General features: G+C 48.0%; 1 protein-coding gene across 1 annotated transcript in view; it reads right to left on the bottom strand.

Annotated features, from left to right (window-relative positions):
* LOC103754792 (puromycin-sensitive aminopeptidase) overlaps window positions 1-9180 on the bottom strand; it is a 25625-nt gene extending 16445 nt beyond the window's left edge. The window contains exons 1-4 of the mRNA XM_029965855.1: window positions 9092-9180; window positions 2120-2197; window positions 1042-1163; window positions 126-233 (exon numbers count right to left, since the gene is read on the bottom strand). Coding sequence (XP_029821715.1) covers window positions 126-233; window positions 1042-1163; window positions 2120-2197; window positions 9092-9149 — 366 coding nt within the window. The 5' untranslated portion in view covers window positions 9150-9180. The remainder of the gene's footprint in view (window positions 1-125; window positions 234-1041; window positions 1164-2119; window positions 2198-9091) is intronic.
* Window positions 9181-10162: the final 982 nt, after the last annotated feature.

The following is a 10162-nucleotide window of genomic DNA, read 5'->3' as shown; positions in this document are numbered from 1 at the left end:
AGCAATAGCAAGGCAGCCTGTATTCCTAATTCTGTTACCAAGACACATTATTAATTATCAATTAAGCAGCTGGTGTTATCACAGCTTTATTTAAAACACTGTTTATTTGCACATCAAGGACTCACCATATTTGACAAAGCTACTCTGTCTTTAGGAACCACCAAAGAAATATCAAATGTTGCCTTAATAGCAGGTTCATCCCAGCAAGGGAAAGCTCTGCGAGCATCAGTAGCCTGAAAAAAGAGCATTAAATAAATAAATCACAGGAGATTGTGGCAGCAAAACACACAAATTCAGCTTATTTTGGGGCAAGAAGTGGGTGAATCACAGACACTCTTGACCTCTCTGCATCAGAGCATTTTATTCTTATTTCACCCTCGGCTTGAAAAAATAAAAGCAGCTGAAAAGGCCTCTGTGCTCTGATGGAATTGTACAGTCTGAGGGAAATTTAGCAGAGTCATGAGAGGAGCAAAGCTCAGTCATGTGAAAGCACAGAGGGCACCCAGGCGTTCACAGGCCCTGCACACACGACCACCTATTTATATTCCATCAGCCCGCTCCCAAAAAACCCTCTGCCCCTGGCAGGGAAGGGCTGCCTGCTTTATGTAAGCAGGAGGATCACTCTGGAATTGCAATCTGGAGTCAAATCCTGCCATTTTGGTGGGGTTTTACATAACAGGGCCGGGCCGTGGCTCACGTTTGGGATGTCGGGGAGATAAAACACAGCAGCCCCGTTAAAGAAAGATTAAAGTGCTTCACAAAAGGAGGTTTCAAGAGGTATCTGAGCATGTCTAAATCATGAGATGTTCCCGAGCACTGCAGCTCCTGCATGGCTGGGATGCATCCCACAGCAGCACCAGCCCTGCCTGGGGGATTGGCACAGCCCCAATTTCCTGACCCCGAGGCCGCAGCGTAAAGGCTGTTTAAATTTGAGTAAAAAATAATGAAATTCACCCAGAGGGGAGAGATAAAGGCAGGAGAACTGTGCCTTTGCCTCTTCCAGGCATAAATCCCCCCTGAAAGCAGCAGTGCAGCCCATACCTCGAACTGAGTGACAGCAGCGTAGCGGGTGTCTCCGGTGGGGGTGGTGTATTTACTCCGGTAAAAACCTTTCATTTTATCATTCAGCTCCCCTACAAAGTCTATCTTTAGTGTCCCTGTCCCTGCAACACAAACAGAGGGGGGGGCTGTTACTGGATTGTGCCAAACAGAGCATGGATTGGGTCTGGACCACCAGGTCCCTTTGGCTCCTCTCCGTCCCTCCCGTGCCAGCCCCCCACAAACCCTCCACTCTCCCCAGATAAACTCCAGGAGAGCAAAGCCAGGCTCCCCACAGATTTTTAGGATTGCTACCAGAGGCTGCTGCAGGGCTCAGTCTCACCTTCTAAGCAGAAAGCACAACCAGGAGAGACCAACCTTAAGCCATTCCCAAAGTCTGATCCTCTAATCCTCACTTTAAAGTTGGCACAAATATAGGATATAAGCAATAATGGCATCCTGTGGAATCCACTACAAAGCCAAGATGGAGCTGTGGCAGTGCTCAAGCTCATAAGTCAATTAGTCTCAGGATTTATTCTGCCCTTGATGTCTCAGTGCAAAAGGGGAAACCTGAGCCTGCCCAGAGCAGCAGCCAAGATCCCATAGAACCAAACATTCCTGCTTGATCATCCCAGAATTTCCTATTTGTATTTACCCAGATGAAATAAAACTGCTTGATTTAAACTGAGGAGCTGTTTCAACCCACGGGCTCCTCAGAGCAAGAAACTGCAGCAGTTGCAGAAGAATCCAAACATCGAAGGTGAGGAAAATCCTGCAGTAATTCCAATGAGCTCAGGAGGGAACAGCTCAGGAGGAATAACAGGAACAGCTCCTGCCTCCCAAGGGCAGGGAAACAATCAGAGCCACCTCAGGTGTTGGCAGGAAATACCACCCTCAGTGACACAACATTTCCAGTTCCAGAGGCTCCCAAAGTGACCCAGGGTGGGCACATCCACAGGGAGCACCACACCCTCACTGGGGAACTTCAGGGAAGGCAGAGTTGTCCCACTCCAGCTTTTCCAAGTGCAAACCCCTCAGACCCAGGGCTGGAGGCAGCAGGAAGCAGGGGAATGGCTCCTACCTTTCTGCAGGGTACTGGGAAAGGAGAGAGTAACCTTTTCATCCTCGTTTTGGTAGTTGAACCCCGTGGCGTGAACCTCTGGAACAGAAAACATTTCCTTGGTCAGAGGCTGCCCCAGAGAGGGGTTTGTACTCAGGAACGTTTAGGTTAGAATAATAAAACATTTAAAATTCACTGAATCAGCTGAACCCAACATGCTGCAGCTCCAGAGCAAATCAATGGAGGTTCTGAATAATCCATAATTCAACGTGAGGAAGCAAAGGAACACCCTCATGCTCAGAATTCCATGGCAGGGAAAGCTTCTGCCGAGCCCAGGAATGAAAGGTGAGCTGATAAATGATAAACCTGCAGCAAGAACAGTATCTGGACACCAGGAATGCTGGGAACAGCTGCCACAATCCTGACAAATGGTGAAATATTGCACCAAAATTCCCCTCAATATTAAACACTTCCATCACTGCAGCACGACTCTTAATAATTATCCCAAACAAGATGCTTAGGATTTATTTACCCAATCTGTGGCTCTCACTTGGAAAAGCACATTAATCTCCACAGCAGGGCAGGAGGGGGGGTGGTTTGCTTGGATTTAACCACAAAATAAAACACAGTGTTGGTTTTATTTAAAAAGTGACTTCAGAAGCAGAGTCCACCTTTGGAGTTCCTGTCCTGCTCAGCAAAGGGATCCCAAATCCACCCAAAAATGCAGCAGTTTGGTATTTACACAGCACTGGAACTATTTGTGGATGCAAACATCCAAACTATGAGGCCAAGCTGGAGAGACAGAGGGAGGGAACCTCCCCAGAATTAAAGTGTCTTGAAGCTCCACAGAGCCAGGGGAGAGCACCTGGTGTTGTTTCCTCCTTCCTAACTCAGGTCCCACTTGCTGCCTCCAACATGATGTGGATCCATATGATCCTTAAGCCAAAAAAACCTGGAATAGCTATGCAGGACCTCACTTTGCAAGTTCTGCTCCCTGTGTCGTTCAACCACTGCAAAAACCCTTGAGAAATTATCTTTAAGAACCTTAAATCTGCTCCAAAGCAGCTGAGAAATGGTTTCTGCAGCAGCATCTTCCACTGCTAAACTTGGACACAACAACAGGCTTTTCATCCTAAAAGGAAAACTTGCCACTCAACCGACTTCTTGAATGACAAAGCTGGTTTGCAACAACAATTTCAGTCACAAAAGGACTTGTTTTCCACACTCAGGTATCACTCCAAGCACCCAGGTGTTGGGTTTCAGCCTCAGCACACTCCAGGATGTTCAGCTGAGCTGTTCCACAAGTGACAAAGGGAACTGGAAACGTGCTTTTATTGTTCTAAAGTTTCAAGCGCTGTTTATTCTGGAATAGTGTGATTTCAGCCTTAAACCCCTGCTCCCAGAGCACATAAATGCAGGAGCTGCATGAATAAATTAGTTTTAAGTACAGGTTTCACTGAGCTCTGCTCAGGGTTTAATCTGAGTTAACCACCGTGCTGGGGTGCAGGACACAGACAGGGCTCAAATAACACAGAAATAGCTGCAAAAAATACAGAGTAGAAACAAATGCAGGGGGAAAAAATCCTCCACAGGATCAAGCAGAAGAACTTTAGACTCCTGATCCGTGCTGAGGAGTTCCAAGATTTTGAAAATCAACTTTAAGAGGGATGAGATGGAGCATTTAAAGCAGAATCCATGCCAAGGACACCCAACTGCCAGGAAACATTGGGAAAAGAGCACCAAAAATAAGGGTTTGGTTTTTCTTCTTGTAACTCTGGGGGTACTGAGGCAGAAAAGGAAGATTTTCAGGAGAACAGTCCTTATGTGCAAGGTGTTAATCTGAAGTGGGTTTCCAGCAGCAGAGAGGAGCTGGTTGCTGACTCCATCCTTCAGATCCCAGGAATTTTGAGCCCGAGTCCACCAGACAACAAACCTGTTGTTCTGCAGCAGCATGTGGGTGCCCTGGGTCAGAGGGAAGGACTGGCTGGATTCCTGCTGGGAAGTTGGGAGCCTGGAGGGCTCCTGCTGCTGCTGGACGAGCTGCAGGTTGTGGTCAGAGGGTAAGTGAACACCTGAGAGAGGCTGGATAAGGATCAGCTCAGGAATGCAGCAACACTTCCCCCCCCAGTGGATTTTTAAAAGGACCACAGCAAACCATAAACATTTTTATCTTTTTTACAAGGATCTGATAGGGGAGACAAACCCCAGCAGGATTTCAGGAGCAGAGCTCCAACCTCCCCAAACTGAGGAGTGCAGAGGAATGTGTGTTATGTGCAGCTTCTGCCAAAGGTTGACAATGGATATCAAGTTTCCCCCTCCTCCTCTCCCAAATGTGAAGTGCTCTTAAGTGTGTTTGAATTTGCAGCTCTGCTACTTTGTGAGCTTTTTAACCTGTAGCAGGAAAGACAGAGCTGAACATCACCAGGGTTAGGAGGTGAAGGCCTTCAGGGTTTTCTTACTCAAAGCAGCTCCTCACACATCAAATTCCAAAGCAAAAGAACATAAATGAAAGATTCAAAGCTACATTTTTTTTGTTGTTGTTTAAACTGACTACTCAGTGCCAATAATTTAATCCAGAGCAAAAGACCCATGGAAAACCATCAACAATACTTTTTGTTCGAGTTTAAGAGGACTGCTTCTAACAAAGATGTGATTGCAGCAAAGGGCTGTGTGAATTCCTACCAGTGGAATACAAAAGCTCCTGAAGAGAACAGCCCAGTTTTGGCAGCCTGCAAACTTTGGAGAGTTTGGCACTGCAAGGTTGCAAGTTAATCACTAGCACATTAGTGCACAGTCTGGGCTGAGCTGCATGAGAAAAATCAAAAGCTGCTGCTCTCCGTGGGTTTTTTTGGGGGGGAAAAAGAAAAAAAGAAAAAAAAAGCCTAAAAAATTGCACCCCAGAACTTGGAGCACTGCACTTCAAATTCTACAACAGCTCTTGCAATAAATCCCAGGCCTGCCACAGAGCACTTCCTGCAGCTGCACAGTGACCAGAGGGAGCCATCGATTACTGATCCCAATTCCTGGGCTCTGTCACTTCCAGTCGTGGCTCCCAGCCAAGGGCTTCAAGCAAAGGCAAATCTGGACTCGAAGCCAAGAGGAAAGATGGAACTTTTTCAAGTGGCCCTCGATCCATGGCATGGAGAAGTCACAGGCAATTAAGGTATGGTGGCTTAACGACCCTGCATTCCCAGGGGAGCTGCAGGGGCTGGGAGCACTCTGGCTTCCCTACTGCAAATTAAACTGTTTGCTTAAACCCTCCCTGTGCTGACCCAGCACTCCCTGTCCCCCAGTTCCCAGGAACCCTAATGCTTCCAAGCCCTTTCCATGAGATTCAACCTGTAAAATCCTAAAACATATTCTCATGCATCAGATATTCCAGGCCAAGGCAGCCCAGCTCTCCCTAAAAACCTGCATTAAACCCCTGTCACATCGAGTCCTCTCCAGAGAAAAAAGGATGAAGGTGAAGTTTCCTACAACAAACAAACATTCACCACTGGTTCAAACAACTCCAGACTGTCACAGGCAGCAGCAGCAGTCGGCTTTGCCACCTGGCCCCAGGTGGGAATTCATGTTCCCATTCCCTTCCTTCCACTGGAATTCCCACACAACCACCAGGAGCAGGAAGGTGCCTTTTTTTTTGTTCCCCTTGTGGAGGCAGTTTCCTGATGCACTTGGCTGCTCAGCAGGGCCAGCAGGAATGCCAGGAGAAGGGAGGGAGGGAGGAGAGATACTCAGCTCTCCACGAGTACTGCTGATTTTTGGGGAGGGTTTTTTGGGGGTTGTCTCTTTTTTTAAACACCACCTGAGGCTCTGGTGTAACCAGCATCCCACAGTGGGAAGGGAAAGGCCAAAAGAATGAGTTCTGGCCCTAAAGCCTCTTAAAGGTTGAAGTACAACCCAAAGTTGTACTTTGGGTTATTATTCCTGCTGAACAAACACCGCTCCTGCTGCCTGGGATCTCCTACGTGGAGCTGCCAACTGCTGCCCTCCAAGCACCTCTAAAACTGAAAAGCTGCTTTAGATCCCCCCCAAAATCTGAGGAGATTCCAAGCCAAAGACAACCTAATTCACTCCCTCCATCACAACTTCACAGCTGCCTGGAGGAGACATTCACAGGAAGCTCAAACTCCTTCGCATTCAGCGAGTCTGAAACTCAATCCCTTCAAACTCCACTTGCTTGGGAATGTCTTTGCAGTTCCTCATTCAGCTCAGCCAAGGCAACCATCTGGACACAGGCAGTGCAGCACGTGCACACCTAAAAGCCAAAGATGCAGCAGAAATGCTAAAAAACAGCTTCTGGGGGAAAAAAAAAACCCAACCCAATCCCAATGACTCCTTATAATCAGTGGGAGGAGCAGCTCCAGCAACGGAAAACTTGGTGTTTGGAGCAGCTTTGTTCCATTACAGAATTCCTGGCACACACAGAGCAAATCCACAACCCCCACTTGACAAATCCCTGCACCAGTTTGATGATGAAACAGGATTTTTCTGCTCCCAAGTCCTGAGTAATCAATCCCCCCCCTGGTCTGTTCCTCGCTGGATGGGGGATTACACAGCAAAATTCTTTACTTTGACTTTAAAGCTGCAGATCCTCCCTCAGCTTCCAGACAAATGTTGGGCAATAATCTGATTTCCCTGCAAATCTGCATTAAAATTCCAAAGGCCAAGTCCTACCCTCTGCTGTATCCACCTCTAGAAGGTGAACAGGGGGACAAGGAGCCCACTCAGGATTAGGAAGAATTATTAGGAAAATAAATAACTATTCTGCACAAAAATCAACAGATCACCTCCTGAAACAAAGGACAGGGATCTTTTCCCCACACCTACTTTTTGGGACATAATCACACTTGAAAGGAGATGAGTGACTGATCATCTTTTACCTTTTCTCAAACTGCAGCCAAGAGTGAGACAAATTCTCCCCCACTGAGACACAGAACCAAGAGGTAACAATTCTCCACTAGGGAAGAATTTTAAAGGAGATTTAAAGAGCTTTAAAGGAGGAAACACCCCTAACTTCTCACTCCTTTTCACACACACTCTCCAGGCAGCTGGTAGCAGGCTCACCTAAGGAATTAAATCCCAACCAAGTGGCTGATATTTCTGTGGCTTCCCTGGACCACATTTCATCCCGAGTTTTTTGAGAGCAGTTATACAATTACCATCCCAAAGCTGGGCACAATAGGAGCATTACTGAGACTGACTGGAGCTGTATCAACAGGTGCCAGCAAACACCCTGCCAATTCCATGCAATTTTCCTCCCAAAGCCATTACACTGCTTGGCACCTTCCCAACCCCAGAGATATGTTTTAACCCCCTGAAGCCTGGGGACAATTACAGTGAACGTGCAGCAAGGCCACACCTGGAGCATTTATGACAGCACAGCTTGTGAGGGCCTGAGTGCTGCACTCAAACCCCTGTGTGTGCAGAGAGCCACACTCAGGGCTATCCAAAAAAACCAGAATGAAGGAATTTAAGCCACAGAAACTCAATTCCAGCACCCTTTGGTTTAAGTCTCTGTTGAGCTCAACTATTAATACTTTCAAGTTACAAAAGATCTTCTCTATTTTATGTATTTTTTTCTGATTTGGCTGGCAAGAGATTTTAATTCCCAGGTACTTTTCCCTTCTATTCTCATTTTCTCAGTGGTAAAATAAGCCATTCCCAGGGGGTTGGGCCTGTGGCAGGGAACAGACTCCAGGTGCACTCTGCTCTTACTACCCCTCGTTATCTCCTCTTTCCTCAGGATCAGGAATAGCTCCAGCAGTGCTTGGCAACACCCTGCTCCCAGCCAGCTCCCTGGGGAAGGCTGGGAACGTTGGAGTGCCAGGGTACAACCCAGAGCACGTAGGGCACAGCTCTCCACTCTCTCCCTGCAGGGATGGGGTGGCCCAGCTCCAGGCCCCTCAGTCATTCCCTTCCCTCTGGCTGTGCCGGCGCTTCCTGAGCTGAGCTGGGCTTTTCCAAACACACCCTCCCAAAGCTGCTTCCTCGGGACACTTCCTCACCTCTGCTGCACCCAGACAGCCCTCTGCTTGCCCTAATATTATATCAAAAGTAACAGAAGTCAAAGCCATTTAAATGCAAAGACTTGTTGCAGACAGTCCACTCGGAACCCCGGGATGGTTTGGGTTGGAAGGGACCTCAAAAGCCACGGGCAGGGACTCCTTCCAAAGAGCTGCTGGGCTTGAAAAAGCAAATGCTCCAGTAAAAAAAAACAGGAAGGCTTTGATCACTGTTAGACCATTCATGGAGCTTATTTTGCACACCTCCTTCATTTTGTGCTTCAGCTGCTAAAACCCTTTTTGTGTTTGCAAATCTCCTCAAAATGCAGCTGGGGAAGTCAATGACTCCAGCTGAGTGTTACCAACAGGCACTGCTGCTCCCATTTCCCCAGGAACTTCCAGCCTCCCACTGGGCTGGATCCCAATCCTTGTCTCCTCCACACAACCACCCTTTTCCCTGTTGCCCTACACTCAGAACATCCTGCTAAGTGACAACTAAGTGTCTTCTGTACTTCCCAAATCCTTCCCCATTTCCTTCTGCAGGGTGTTATCAATACATTCCTTATCTAATCCCTGTCATGGATTTTGTCAATATTCCCAAATCCACAGGTACAGATCACGTTCAAACCAGTGTCAGCTCACAGTGTCAAACCAGCCCAACATCCTTTGCCTCCAACCCTCGGGCACAGTGGAGCAGAACAAATACCTCTGGCTTGTTCCCAGTTATGTTTGCTTAATAAACACTATTAAAGGTTTATACTTTTTGACAAATATAACTATCAGTGCATCTTCCCAGCTCCTGCAGTGGTGTCCCATCAAGATTTCAGGGAGGCTTGAGGGAACCTCTTTAACGTAATGCAAATGGCAGTGAGGAAGTGAGATAAGGAATTCTGAGCTTATCAAATGTTATGTAACAGTGGAATCAAAGTCGCTGGCCGTTGGCAGCAGCTCCCAGAACACCTGGAATGGGAAGGATCCTCATCCCTACCTTCGTCCCCTTCCGGCGCGTAGGAAGCCGTGATGATGTCGATGTCGGCGCAGTTCATCACGATTTGGTTGGTTGCATTTTTCACCTGGAAGAGAAATTCCGTGAGCACCAGGAGGAAAAGCTCCCTGGGGTAGGCATTCCCACCTCCCATCCATCCCAGGAGCCCTCCACCAGGCGTCTGAGGGGGAATTTGGTGGCCAGGAGCCGTGAGGAAGCACTTGGGACACGCGCGCTTGATCCGTGCTCAGCCACCCCAGGCCTACTTATCCCACCATAAATTACTGAAGGGAATGAACTGCCGGGTAAAAAGGGGTCTGAAAGCCTGACAATAGAGCCCTTGTACACGCCTGGCAATCCAAGAGCAATGAAAAACGGATGGAGAGCCCGTCACCTCCCCTGGAGATGATCTATGGGAGACCAGGGCAGAAACCTGGGGCGGGAGATGAGCAGAGACACAACCCCTGGGGGTGCTCGACACTGTGAGCACTTCCGAGGTTAAAAACATCTGCCAGGAGATTCTCCTTCCCCTTTCCCTGCGAGCTTCCCTCCTGCCAGCTCTTGGCTCCACACGCTCTGCTTTATTTACCAAGCGCCAGCTCCCGGCGTAGGAATCAACTGTGGGGCTGTGCCAGCTCTCTGTTTGAATGCAGAGGAATTCCAATGAAATATAAATTAATTACAAAGGGGTAAAATATTTGGGAGTTGAAGAGGGAATTATTTAGAAATCGATGGCTGTAACCACTAGAATGGTCACGCTGGATGGAGCTGGGGATCCTGCTAGTCCTGCACACGATTTCGAGCAGGAGACAAGAGCAGTTCCTTAAATAAAGGAGTAAAAGTTCCTGTAACAGCCAACTAGATTTAACATGTGCACGAAGAAGCTGCTTCCCACCCCAGAGTGAGCTCCTCAGAGCACAAGGACTTCCACCCCTTTCTTTTTCTTCACTGTTATAACCTCAAAATGCCCGTTAACACCCGGATCCATCGTTCCGGGTATCCGTGTCTGAACAGGGCAGGAACCAACTGGAACTGCCTCCAGCTCTGGGGTCCCAGCACAGGAGGGACAGGGAG

Source organism: Manacus vitellinus, unplaced genomic scaffold (genome assembly GCF_001715985.3).
Source record: "Manacus vitellinus isolate BGI_N305 unplaced genomic scaffold, ASM171598v3 scaffold_120_pilon, whole genome shotgun sequence".
Lineage (NCBI taxonomy): Eukaryota > Metazoa > Chordata > Aves > Passeriformes > Pipridae > Manacus > Manacus vitellinus.
This window is presented reverse-complemented; position numbering and strand designations above follow the sequence as displayed.